At 47.2% G+C, this 13,922-nt stretch overlaps 1 protein-coding gene across 2 annotated transcripts in view; it reads right to left on the bottom strand.

Annotated features, from left to right (window-relative positions):
• NPC1 (NPC intracellular cholesterol transporter 1) overlaps window positions 1–13,922 on the bottom strand; it is a 55,558-nt gene that overhangs the window by 1,584 nt on the left and 40,052 nt on the right. For both annotated transcript variants that reach the window (XM_005587030.5, XM_005587029.5), the window contains exons 12-24: window positions 12,784–12,973; window positions 12,172–12,354; window positions 11,282–11,396; window positions 9,130–9,257; window positions 8,892–9,032; window positions 8,265–8,354; window positions 7,640–7,830; window positions 7,186–7,301; window positions 6,002–6,131; window positions 3,556–3,756; window positions 2,347–2,578; window positions 1,324–1,437; window positions 243–405 (exon numbers count right to left, since the gene is read on the bottom strand). In XM_005587030.5, the coding sequence (XP_005587087.3) occupies window positions 243–405; window positions 1,324–1,437; window positions 2,347–2,578; window positions 3,556–3,756; window positions 6,002–6,131; window positions 7,186–7,301; window positions 7,640–7,830; window positions 8,265–8,354; window positions 8,892–9,032; window positions 9,130–9,257; window positions 11,282–11,396; window positions 12,172–12,354; window positions 12,784–12,973 (1,994 nt within the window). The remainder of the gene's footprint in view (window positions 1–242; window positions 406–1,323; window positions 1,438–2,346; window positions 2,579–3,555; window positions 3,757–6,001; window positions 6,132–7,185; window positions 7,302–7,639; window positions 7,831–8,264; window positions 8,355–8,891; window positions 9,033–9,129; window positions 9,258–11,281; window positions 11,397–12,171; window positions 12,355–12,783; window positions 12,974–13,922) is intronic.

Below are 13,922 nucleotides of genomic sequence, written 5' to 3'. Positions count from 1 at the left end.
CATTCAAGGGCTGGCTCCAGGCCTCCAGAAAAAACATCAGCAACTTACTAGTGAAGTAGTCTGCACCATCATGAAGCCCCTGGATGGGTTTTTTCTCTTAGAAGAATTTTTTTTTACTCAGTATCATTTATCAAATGACCATTAGTATGAGTTCAAATACTTGAAAAGAATGCCTCAGGACAGAATCCCCTTTCAGTAATGTGCTTCCTCTTACGCCACCCTTTTAAGACAAGAACTCTTACCTATGTAACTGAGTAAGACAGGGAGAAATATTAATCCGTGAGTGGCGCCCAGTAAGACCATAGCCAAATACATCCTGAAGTAGAATATCTGGAAAATTTGAGATTTGGCAAAAGCCAACACCACAATCCCTCCAAATTTTGTAAGCGTGATTCCACTGAATACCTAAAAGAAGAGATACTGTGTTAGACACCACTTTTACCAACCTGTAATTGAAACACTTCCTTACAAGGATTTCCCCCAGGTTCAAGTGATTCTTCTGCCTCAGCCTCCCGAGTAGCTGGGATTAAAGGTGTGCGCCACCATGCCTGGCTAATTTTTGTATTTTTAATAGAGATGGGGTTTCACCATGTTGGCCAGCCTGGTCTCGAACCCCTGGCCTCAAGTGGTCTGCCCGCGCTGGCCTCCCAAAGTGCTGGGATTACGTAGGCATGAGCCACCGTGCCCAGCCCTTATGGGGATTTCTTAATATTCAAGGTCCAAAGCAACGGGAACTGAACCCAGGTAGCGTCATCTACTACCTAACACTATTTTATCTGCTGCCTTATGATCCCGGGGGAGAGGTATGACCAAGGTAAAAGCTGTGTATTCTGCATAGACGCCGCATTGTGTCTCTAAATTGAATATGTTCTCAAGTGAAAAATATTTAAAAGTGTTACGAAACAAAGTTTTAGTTTTACTCTTTACCAAGTATTTTCTACAGTGGTAAAGAGATAGGCTAAGCCAGGGTGTAGAGTTGAACCAAGACGACTCTCCAGGCACCAACCGCACATCACACGCTGGGTTCTGGCCCGGGCTCCCCTGCCTGCATTTTAAATGGAAAAGACTGGCAGCTGTCTCATGTTTAACTTTTCTGTTATTTTCCTGCTTCAGCACACTGCCACCTAAAAAGGAGCCGCACCGACAGGTACAGTGCTACAGAACATCTGTTCTGTTCATGATGTGGCAGCTAATTCATGAATTGCCTGAAAGCTTGCAATCCTTAGGAGCTGCCTTCTAAGTACAGGATCCAGACTCTTCAGTCACTAAGCAGGACACTTCAGGGTGCAACTCTGCTGGCGTGGCCCTGCTCAGGGTACTCACGGAGCTGCCCATGTGGGCGAGTGCCTCTTCTGCACGCTCCACGCGGCTGCCTTTCGTGCTCACCGTGAACGCTCTGGTTATGTGGCTGCAGAACTCCACGGAGATGCCACAGCTCTGAAATAAAGCACTGCCTTTAGGATGATGGCTCTCTTCCTGTTGAAGACCCTAGGCAGTCACCCTGTTCCCAGGATGGGGGCTAATTACCAGGGCACCCTGGGTGCTAGAGGAGGCCAAGCATCCCATTGGACTTATAAGGCCTCCATCACACCAATCTAGACTGTACCAGGAACTTTCTGGGGCCCTCTCTACACACAGCCAAAAGCCTGGTTTTCTGTGGCATGTTTGTTTTGATCAGAAGAAATTGCTGGAACGCCTTAAGGTCACCCCACCTGCACCGAGCTGGCGCATTGTCACAACTTCTTTTCTTGGACCTCGCTGCTCCCCCATCTGAAGCAGGGTTCACATCTGAGAGTACAGATACCCTGTTCTATTTTCCATGAATATATTCTCCAGTGCTCTCATCTTTAACGATGAAAAGCACCTGACAACCACATGGGAGGCAGAAGGCACTGGTCAGAGAGCTCCTGGGGCGGGCTGCAATTTTCTAAGCAAAAAGTGAACACGCTGCTGTCATTAGGCTACAGGCTTGTGCAATCTCTAAAGAACAACAAATTACAGGCGGAATAGGCCGGAACTAGGCCAGGAAATCACATTTCCATGGTCAGAGGCACCATCAGGTATACTAGTATAGCCGCAAGGAATGGGACAAGAGAAAAAACTGAACAGAATTCCCTGTAATGTGCTTATGCTCCCAGATGTTCAACTCAATGCTCGCTCCCTCTACGCCCTGTCCCACCACCATCCAGCACTCATCCAGCACTCATCCTGCCTCTCCATGTGCGCCAAGAGCGAGCGCCAGACTTGGTATCTTCTTCCATCTTAGGGTTTACATGGAATCCAAGACAGCAATTCCCCTAAGTGAAACAGGAGCTAGGGACAAATTGAGAGTGGACGAGGACTCACCATCACCAGGTTGACCAAGGACACGGCATTCAGACTGATGCCCCAGAGCCACATAACTCCAAACATGTTGACCAAGACCATGGCGATGGTGGTGCACATGATGACTGCAGACCACAGCTCACAGCCCAGGAGGACCATGGTCACCAGAAATATCGCGCCCAGGGACACACCGAGGTTGAAGATAGTGTCGTCAATGATGGTCAGGTACTGTTCGTAGAAGACATAAAACACACTGGAGAGGAGGGGGGAGGCCTCGTTAAAGCTCGCTCTCACTCCCAAACACTGCATGTTCATCTGTCACCACTGCCAGGCGGTCAGACTCCCTCAGGAAACATCCCTTGCAGAAAACCTTGCTGGCTGTCTACAAGACTCATCGAAAGCAACTCACTCGCCCTCTCGTGGCCACTGACCACCCAGAGAAGGGCCCAGCAGTCATGTAAAATGTGTATTTTTGATAAAGTTTTTGTTTATAAGCCCAATCTATGCTATTTTATAGACATTTACAGAGAGCATTCCACAGCATTCTGGGGGACAAAAAAAAAAAACAAAAACGAATCCTGATCTATCCTGAGACACTACCTCAGGCTCAGCGGGGTCCGTGCAAGGCCTGAGGAAAAAATGCTTTCATTTATTTTCTTGTGGAGCTAATCGGCTCTTAACTTCTTCCAAACAAATCCAGGCCTTCTTGCTTTAAGCGAGATCATGGGCAGGCAGGAAAAATAAATCACTTGTTTCTCCTACCTTTCTACAGTTTTCAAATTCACCATGTCATACATAATACTTTTCTTGCTGGGAAAAAAAACCCCTAACAATATAAAAAGTCTACAAACAGGCAACATCCCAAATAACCAGCAGTTGGGGATTCTGGTCCATTGCTGGCCAAGGATGTGGGCCTGGCCCCGCTCTAAGCCACCTGCTCTCCAAGCGCCCCCTTGCCTTGAGCCATTTTCCAGTGTGTGTCTCTTGCAGCCGTGTGGTAGTGCAGAGATCAAGTTCTGTGTCTCTGGCCCTCAGGCCTTCAGAGAGGCTTTAGATTCTGAAGCCCCTTGCCCAGCACCCATTTCCTTTGATATATTGCCCTGTGCTCGGAACGGAGTGGGGGCCAGAACCCAACCTGAAAATCAGCATCTTGCCAAGGGAACCCTCCCCATTCCCGCCCAGTGTAGGCCCTTTGCTGGGCAAACCCCACTGAAAAAGGTCAGGCTTTACCTGTAGGGAAATACCCGGTAGGCACTGCCATTAATGCCCATGGTTTCGGTGACATTACTGGCTATAAGTCGGGCTTTCTTCAGAGCATCAATAAAGTCAGCAGAGGTCTGCAGCACAGTGTGGTAGGTCATGAAGTACGTGGCTCCGACCCTGGTGCCATTGCCGAGGATGTTAACTGCGGAGCTGTAGGCAGCATGCCCCCTGAGGAAAGCATCCTGGGTGTCAGAGTCCAGGTCTTGCAAAGTATCAGCAGAATCTGAGTACTGGAGGCTAAGCAGAATCACCTGACCCTGGGCTGAGGTCAGACCCAGCCGTACATTACAGGGATGAAGAAGGCCCCCGAATAAGGGAATACCAAAGGTTTAGCTTGTTCTCGCTCAGACTGGCTTTTTTTTTTTTTTTTTTTTTTTGAGACAGAGTCTTGCTCTGTAGCCCAGGATGGATTACAGTGGCATAATCTCAGCTCACTGCAACCTCCGCCTTCCGGTTCAAACAATTCTCCCTGCCTCAGCCTCCCGAATAGCTGGGATTACAGGCACCTGCCACCATGCCCAACTAATTTTGTATTTTTTTTGGTAGAGACAGGGTTTTGCCATGTCGGCCAGGCTAGTCTTGAACTCCTGACCTCAGGTGATCCGCCCGCCTCAGCCTCCCAAAATGCTGGGATTACAGGCGTAAGCTACTGTGCCCAGCCAGATGGGCTTTCTTGATTGCTCTGGGTTCTTCAGTACATAGCTGCTGTTTCTCCACCTGGTTTCAGGTATAATCAAACGTACAGTTTACTCAGTCCTGTTGCATAACAGCAGGCAGGAAAGGGCAAGGGCCCGGGAACAACTTTGGCCCTGCCACTTACTGGTCATGTAACCCTGAGCAAAATGACCTCCTCTGAGCCCGTCTCCTCTTCTGTAAATGGGTATACCACCACCTATGCAAGGCTGTGTGGTGATAAGTGGAATAATGTCAGGGAGTGGCCGGCATGACGCTGGCACCCTGGAGGCTCCCCAGGAACGCTGGCTACTGCCTTCAGAAAAACGGAATCTACTTCAGCTTATTTTATGTAGGCCAAAGCATCAGTCAGTGCGTAAATCAATACGCAAGATTCATTTCTACTTTACTTCTAGGGGGAGTCATCCCATGGTACCTAGAATAGGTCTCAACGCACATGCATGATAGCGATGATTCGCTGATGTGACTCTGGTCAGATGTATGTTCTTATGAAAAACCTAAGTTCAGGGTTTACCTAACATACATGGGGATACTCATCTTCTGCTTCCCAAAGCTTCCAAATCCCAGAGACTTCTGGGCCATATATCTGGCTTCCATGGGTAACTGAATGCCTGGCTGGATGGGGGAGTGAGATAGCACATAACCCCATACACGGATGGGCTGGCAAGGACCATGACAGGACTAAAAGAATCGCAACCTTAATATGGGATAACGTTACCAAAGCTAAGATGACGCCGCAGCTACCATCAGCACAACTGAACAGGCTGAGTTCCTTCAGGCCTGGATTACCAGCAGGCCATTCTCCCCATCACCCCCGCTCGGAATGTGCACAGGAATCTGCGTTCATTCTCATGCCCACGTGGGGGTAGGACGCAGAGAGAGCATGAGATGTGAATGCCATGCTAAGATACAATCAGTCGAACACTATGAGGCATTTTCTTTTTTTTTTTTTTTGAGACGGAGTCCGCTCTGTCGCCCAGGCTGGAGTGCAGTGGTGCCATCTCTGCTCACTGCAAGCTCCGCCTCCCGGGTTCACGCCATTCTCCTGCCTCAGCCTCCCGAGTAGCTGGGACTACAGGCGCCCGCCACCACGTCAGGTTGGTTTTTTTGTATTTTTTAAATAGAGATGGGGTTTCACCGTGTTAGCCAGGATGGTCTCGATCTCCTGACCTCGTGATCTGCCCGCCTCGGTGAGCCACCGTGCCCAGCCTGAGGCATTTTCTTAAAAAGGTGTTTTCAGGGCCGGGCGCGGTGGCTCAAGCCTGTAATCCCAGCACTTTGGGAGGCCGAGGTGGGCGGATCACGAGGTCAGGAGATCGAGACCATCCTGGCTGACACGGTGAAACCCCGTCTCTACTAAAAATACAAAAAACTAGCCGGGCGTGGTGGCGGGCGCCTGTAGTCCCAGCTACTCGGGAGGCTGAGGCGGGAGAATGGCGGGAACCCGGGAGGCGGAACTTGCAGTGAGCTGAGATCGCGCCACTGCACTCCAGCCTGGGAGACACAGCGAGACTCCGTCTCAAAAAAAAAAAACAAACAAAACAAAACAAACAAAAAAAAAAGGTGTTTTTGGTTTCCCTGCTTCCACCAAAGGACCAGGACAGGGTGGGGCAGAGAAGAGGATGTTCCCATGCAACTGTTTTAGCCCAGTCCTCTCCTAGTTTTCTATTGCAGATTGAAGTTGCAGTGGACGCTTATCTGCGACGGCAGCAGCACTTACCCTTTGCCGCACTTGGGGTTAGGGTTATCCGAAAGGAACATGGGCAGGAATCGCATGAAGTCTCCACCCTGAGGCCTCTGTTTGCCCTCCGGAGTCAGAGGCCTGCAGCGGACGCAGGCAGGGTCAACCACTGGTGGAGACGTGCAGGGAGGACTGTTAGAAGAATAGGTCTCCAGATTTTTTGTAACACATTTAAAAATACTGACAGTGAGGGGCATTACTTTCTCAACTACCAATTATTTTCTTTCTTTTTTTTTTTTTTTTTTTTTGAGATGGAGTCTGGCTCTGTCGCCCAGGCTGGAGTGCAGTGGCCGGATCTCAGCTCACTGCAAGCTCCGCCTCCCGGGTTTACACCATTCTCCTGCCTCAGCCTCCGGAGTAGCTGGGACTACAGGCGCCCGCCACCTCGCCCGGCTAGTTTTTTTGTATTTTTTTTTTTTAGTAGAGACGGGGTTTCACCGTGTTCGCCAGGATGGTCTCGATCTCCTGACCTCATGATCCGCCCGCCTCGGCCTCCCAAAGTGCTGGGATTACAGGCTTGAGCCACCGCGCCCGGCCCCCAATTATTTTCCTTACTAGTGAGGGATAATCTTTCCCCTTATCTAAAAGCTTCAGCCATATGTCAATGTCATAGTTTAATGATCTGAAATACCATTTTCATCTTAGGCATACTTTGCATCGTTTTTGCCCTGAAGTAGGTCTCCTCCTTCAAGTATGGCCTTGACTGGTCAGAGCCCAGGGCGTCCATGTTTTTATTAAGAAAATTCCAGGGCAACCTCGATGCTCCTATAAAACCATAGGGCAAAGTGATAAAGAAAAGCCCTCCTCTGAGAAGCTAAGGCCAGGTACCAATCCTGAGAGGCAATCGCTGGAGTCAGGACAGGATGAGAAACCTTATCTGGAAACCACACTTCCAAGAAGTGGGCCTTGTTCAGCCCCGAGGGCAGCTGCCTGAGCCAGGAACCCTTGTTCAGCCTGCAGCCCCGAGCGCAGCTGTCTGAGCCAGGAATGACGTGACAATTTCAGAATGAATGACTGAGGAAAGGAACGATGACACAGGGAGGGAGACCCAGCTTTGATATACAAATAGGTATAAACTGAGGCACGATGCAAATGATTTTTAAATGATAATTTGAAAATTTTTCAGCAAAAAGGGAAAGATTTGGTAAAGGAGATGAAAGTACCTGAAGCATTGCAGAACTGGTCAGTGATGTTGTCCACTCGACAGCAAGATGACTGCGGCTTCACCCAGTCGAAATAATCGTCGATCCAGGACGAGGGGGCGAAGCCTATCCGGGTACTAGAGAGGAGAGACAGGGTTACTGAGCTGCTCCATAGGGAGGAAGTCTTCAGTTTCAGTACTTTTCTTAAAACTTCACTTCCTCTTCTACACTTTATGCTGCTAACAGTCAAAAGAAAAACTACATGAGCACTTAATGAAAACAACCTTCCAACTATTAGGTGGTAAATTAGTCCTTTCAAAGGTTTTGTTAAGGTAAAGCCAGATTTAACATACATTTTGCGTAAAAACAACTTTTCCAAGAAAGTCTATTCTCAGTGAGACATTTCAGGCCTGAGCTGATGGCCTGGCTGAGAGCCCCCCACTGCTTCTGAAGTACAAGACGAGGCGGTACTGACTAGTTGTCCAGCTGTGCCGCATTAAATATCTGCTGCACCAGGGAATCGTTGTTGCAGCCCATGCCACCGCACACCATGTTCTGCCCCTTGGGAGAAGTGTAGTCGTGCCCTTCCTCCAGGACAAAGTACACAGGCGGACCCGCATGCAGGTACTGACTCATGGATTTGAAATAATCCACTACGTAGGAGTCCTGAAAGACAAAGAATAGGAGAGAGTGACAGTACTCTGATAGTAACCAAGCAAGGTGAAGATCACGGAGAACAGGAGGGTGCCAGGAGGCTGCTGGCTGAGATGTCTCCAGCTGGACTCATGATTCCTAACACTGCCAGTCCTGCCCCCAGGGCCGCAGGGTGCCCCTCCTGCTAGCCCCACAATCAGAAGAGCACCTCCTAAAGTAACCTCATAAGACCGGTTGTTCGTGTTCTGCAGCTGTGCCCAGAGGGGCTCAGTGAGAATGCCAAGCAGCCCACACTGGCAGTGCACTGGGCAGTTCTCCTAACCCTGGAAACCCTGTCACCATTCGCAGTTAGAAGCAGGCACTTGCTTGAAACACCCACATGCATGTTTTGAAAAATGTATTCATCATCAGCTAAAGAAGTTAAAAAGAAAAGGAAGTCATCTTACATCTGGCATCGAAAGAAACTGATCCAATCCAATATCTACTTTGTTCAGGACTGCGATGCTGAATGACAGAACACCCACAAATATTGCTATCTGGAACAACAAATGAATCACAAGACAGAGACTGCTGAGTATAATAAGCTTACAACCAGAAATAAAATCTTAAGCATATACAAAAAGCAGGATTTTTTTTAAATGGAAAAGCTTAAATGACAGGTTAGTAGGGAATACAGGGCAGTGGGTGAGACCACAGCACCCAGAGTCCAAGTTCCCGAGTGCAAATCCTGACTCTGACACTTATGGGCTTAGTGACTTGGGGCAAACCACTTCACCTGTCTTGGCTTCTATTTCCTCATCATTAAAGGAAAAATAAAGTTTCTTTGCAACTTTCTGTGAATCTGAAACTAGTTCAAAATAAAAAACTTAAAGAAAACTCTTGTTTATATGGACTGATAAAAGCTCATGGGCAAAGCATTTTATCTATTGTTTCATATTTGCTTTTGCTTTTTTTTTTTTTTAGATATATTTAACAGCTGTAAGAATCTCCTTCCCAGGCTGTCTGACTTCTTAGAAGGCGTGTGATCATCTGTTTCAGTGAGAGAAAGAGAAAAGCCACAGAGAAGCGCATACCACAATTGGTCTCATCCAGTCCTTTAGCAGAAGTGGAGAATAGGAGTTTTTGAAGAAGCGAAACAAACAGCTCTCTGAGGCCTGGACGCTTGTTCCATCTTCAGCACCTCTGACACAGCAAAAGATGTCTAGCCGATTTTTCTGAGGGCACAGAGGGGAACAAAGGTTATACCTGCTAGCTGCTTCCTCTAGATTCTAGACTCAAATTAAATAGACTATAATCCTGGCACCAACTTACCTCTTGACGATTAATGTCTAACCCCAAGAGACTCACGAAACAGGTAATCTGCAGAAGAAAGTCAATGAAGACTGCCAGTCCCGCAAAGAGAGAGAACGTGTGCACGGCTGGCATCACGGACATTGCTCCTGCCGGGGGAGAAGGGCTCTGCGTCACTTCTGTTTACAGCAGGGGGCTCTCTGCAGGTCTTATGTTCATGTGCGTGTACAGATACAAGGAGCCAGCACAGGCCAAATGCATGAGAAGGCAAGCTGCGGCTGGACATTACACCAGAACTGGGACAGGAGGCAATAAGCCAGTGCTTTTCAAAACGCACTCAGCGCCAGACCATTTGGGGAGCCCCATCCTAGCTAAGTTATGACAGGAATTCAACCCCAATTCTACTATACTCAGGTTCACGGCAAATTCATGCACATTAAAATTTGAGAACCACTAATAAAGGCCATTTCTTATAGTACCTTCTATGCTTCACTGTACAAAAGGGACAGTATTTTCCATTTATTACATCAACACTATTAGCCTCCCAGTTTAGTTAAGAGATAATCGACAGTCGAGTGAGGATCAGAGGCCTGAGGGTAAGACATGGAAAGTGCAAACTGGCAGCCCATGAATCAGATGGTTCCTATTCAGTCCACGCTCTATCAACCCATCTTAAGATTAAAAAACTTTTTTCTTAGTAAGTTGCCAATATTTAACAATGACATTTTACACAAAAAATCTAGATTCACAGCTTTTCTTGGAAGAAAAACAACAACAACAAAACAGACCTTGTAGCACTGGGTTGGCCACACAGAACTCTTTTCAGACAGGACACGTGTACTTGGGCTGCCACAATCCCTACTCGTTCCTACTGTCCCAAGGTCACTCCAACCTTGAGGCACAGTTTCTGCTACTATTATCATCACACTTGCACTGGTTTTCTTACAATAGAAGTGAAAAAAAGAAAGTTTTTTTTTTTTTTTTTTTCCTGCACCTGTGTTTGTCAAAAGAAACTACAGGGCTACAGGTTTCAAAAGCACATGGCTTTGTGGAAATGAAGAACAACAAGCTAGCGTTGTATCTGTGTTGAGACTACCACCTACGATGACCTTACAATGGCCCTGATGAAGCTGACCTTGCAGCCACGTAGGCACTGCAGTTTGTGGCCTGTGGACGGTCTTCTTTGGACTGAGTGATTCCGGTCCAGCCTCCTCTATAGCGGACAGAGTCATTCTGCTCTTACTACACTTCAGAGATGGGGCAGGCAGCCCCCCTAGTGAGGCTATTTGATGATTCTCTATGTGAAAGAAACACACAAGTGCTGACTTTGTTCCAGCTTATTCTGGCTCCTTGTAATGCGGTGAGTCAAGAGCTTCTGGTCATTAACAAGGCTGCTTCCCCAATGAGTTGTGTGCAGAGAAGAGAAAGACTGCCTTTGAAAACAATGGCAAACATCTTGTAAGCGAGTGCCTGTGGATTTGGGAGCTGCTGCTTAGAGTGTCATGTGGAGAAGGATTCGGTAGCTACTCAAGGATGCTATTTTCAACTATCAACATTCCCAGTGGCTACCAAAAGGGGAAAGTGGCAAGATGAACTCTAGGTCTCTTTCACCCTGAACCCCAACATCACTGCTGTCCTGACAGCTAAATGAGAAGGAAGCCACTTGCAAAATCACACCTAAGGTACTGCTGCCAATTGTTCTGTGGTCCATTCAGTGATACTTTCCTAGTGCAGAACAAAGCTTTAAAAAGGAGACAACACAGGCTGAGCACGGGCGCTCACGCCTGTAATCTCAGCACTTTGGGAGGCCGAGGCAGGTGGATCACCTGAGGTCGGGAGTTCAAGACCAGCCTGGCCAACAGGGGAAACCCTGTCTCTACTAAAAAATGCAAAAAATTAACTGGGTGTGATGGTGCGTGCCTTTAATCTCAGCTATTTGGGAGGCTGAGGCAGGAAAATCGCTTGAACCCGGGAGGCGGAAGCTGCAGTGAACCGAGATTACACCACTGCACTCCAGCTTGGGTGGCAGAGTGAGACTCCATCTCGGAGAAGAGAAAAAAGGAAAAAAAAAAAAAAAATAGAGGCAATACAAAGGGACATGTTCAGATACCCAGCTCCTTCTTTCTCCAGGCTCAGCGAACTACAGGACTGGTAGGATTGAAAGCATAATTACCTAAGAAAAATGCTACAGTCTCAGAAAAGGATGACAGGAACATACTGGGAGCCACTTCTCCTAGGACCCTGCCCAGTTGCTGATCCAGGGTTTCCCCTTGAAGACGTTCATCTCTCTTTAAAAAAAAAAAAAAAAAAAAAGCAACATTAAAATTTCTCAATAACAACACCACTTCTTGCTGCCTTGTGTTAACTCAAGGGTAAAGATAAATGATTAGCAGATGATTAGCAGTGTCTTCTAAGCATATAAACTTCGGTGGGGGACTCCAATGTTCTCACGTTAATTCACTCAGAGTATTTCTACACTACGCAGCTAGGTACCACGTGAGAAACTAAAGGGAAAGCTGAGCCACACTATCAGGAAAATACACAGGCGGCAAGGGACTGGACCACTGACCATCACTCTCAAGTGCACGGAGTCTCCGCCCAGGTCGGATCTACAGGATGACTGAGACCACCTTCTACAGCAGCTGGACACGTGTTGACCTTTTGCCTTTTTAGTGGCACCTTTGAGCAAAATGAATCTAACATTCTATACTATGCTGAAAATAATTTCAATAGTAGTCGTACCCAAAATATTTTCCAAAAGTGTGTTAGCCCTTCTTGTACACATGATACTATTTAAAATGAAAAGATACTATTAAAAGACACTATTTAAAGATACAATTTAAAACAAAATTCTTACTCTATTTCTACTATTTCATCAACCAAAAAGAGGAGTGAAATTCTTGGTCCTAAGATGTCCACAGCAAGTCAGGAAGACCGATGAGCCACACAAGGAAAGGAAACAAAACACCCTCACAGGCCACATTCACGAATGCGGAGCCCAGCAGCCATTCACACCCCGAAACTTGGACAGATGCTGAGCCCCGTGAGAATACGGAAGTATACCTGGTAGGCCTGCACCAGAATGAAGATGTTGTCCACTCCAACAGCCAGCACCAGGAACGGGATGACTTCAATCACAATGAGGGTCAAGGGCAACCCAATGTAGCTGAAGATGCCCAAGGAGCAAGCCACCGAGCTCAGCACGATCAGGATGCCCGCGATGCCTAGTGAGATCTTCGAATCCACCTGAGAGGGGCGACAAAGACACAATCACCAGTTAGTTACAGGGCTGTCTGTCCCACTTGTTACTAAAAGGTCCTCCTTTTTACTTTACAGGGCTGTATCAAACCTAGAGTTAAAACTACAATTATGTGTTTCAGAGAGGACTTGTAAACATTTCTGGGTCTGCCCAGGCAACATGTTATGCATTTGCATTCTTAGGTGATGGACTGGACAAATAAGAAAAAACTGGATTATGTGAAATAAACTTTAAGATAAACCAAAAAGCTGGAACTGAAGAAAACAGATGTAGGCAACAGAAATGTTACATACAATTAAAACATGGGGGAATTTACGGCAGTTTTAAACATAATGGATTAAGAATAAAGAGGCAAAAACATGACGTTACACTGTGCACTGCTGTTAACCTCTAACATATACATATCCCCCACTTACCAGAAGCCTGCGACAGCTTTTGATGTGCCCCAAGGCTAGGGAAATATATAGGAACATGATGGCATAGCTAATCACAACAGTGAAGATGTCACTGTCACTTTCACGATTTAGTTCATCTTCAATACTTCGTTCAGCACTGAAGGAAATGGTCAGATTGGGATTCTTGTAGTTTCTCACCAAATTAATAAACCTAAAAGGTAAGCAAAATGCTATATTTTTAGTTAAAACTTAGTGACAGCTAAGTAAGAAACTTCTTCCCAACTTTCATGATACAAAGGCCACGTTTTCTTTTTTTTGTTTTGAGACCGAGTCTCGCTCTGTCACCCAGGCTGAAGTGCAATGGTGCGATCTCGGCTCACTGCAAGCTCCATCTCCCGTGTTCGAGTGCTTCTCCTGCCTCAGCCTCCTGAGTAGCTGGGACTACAGGCGTGCGCCACTAGGACCGGCTAATTTTTGTAGTTTTAGTAAAGACAGGGTTTCACCATGTTGGCCAGGCTGGTCTCAAACTCCTGACCTTAAGTGATCCACCTGCCTCAGCCTCTCCTAGTGATGGGATTACAGACATGAGCCACTGTGCCCGGTTCAAAGGCCATGTTTTCTTAACCTTTATCCTGCATTAGGATCCTTCATTTGCTTTTGTTCTTGTTTTGAAATAGAGTCTCAATCTGTTGCCTCAGCTGGAGTACAGTGGCACAATTATAGCTCACTGCAGTCTCGAACTCCTGGGCTTAAGGGATCCTCCTGCCTCAGCCTCTTGAGTAGCTGGCACTACAGAGATGTATCCCCATGCCTGGCTAATTTTAAAAATTTTTTGTGGCCGGGCACGGTGGCTCAAGCCTGTAATCCCAGCACTTTGGGAGGCCGAAACGGGTGGATCACTGGGTCAGGAGATCGAGACTATCCTGGCTAACACGGTGAAACCCCGTCTCTACTAAAAAATACAAAAAACTAGCCGGGCGCGGTGGTGGGCGCCTGTAGCCCCAGCTACTCGGGAGGCTGAGGTAGGAGAATGGCGTGAACCCGGGAGGCGGAGCTTGCAGTGAGCTGAGATCCGGCCACTGCACTCCAGCCTGGGCGACAGAGCGAGACTCCGTCTCAAAAAAAAAAAAATTTTTTTTGTAGAGATGAGGTCTTTGTCA

The sequence above is a fragment of the Macaca fascicularis genome, chromosome 18 (genome assembly GCF_037993035.2).
Source record: "Macaca fascicularis isolate 582-1 chromosome 18, T2T-MFA8v1.1".
Lineage (NCBI taxonomy): Eukaryota > Metazoa > Chordata > Mammalia > Primates > Cercopithecidae > Macaca > Macaca fascicularis.
The sequence above is the reverse complement of the archived record's forward strand: the minus strand, read 5'-3'. Positions and strand labels throughout refer to the sequence as shown.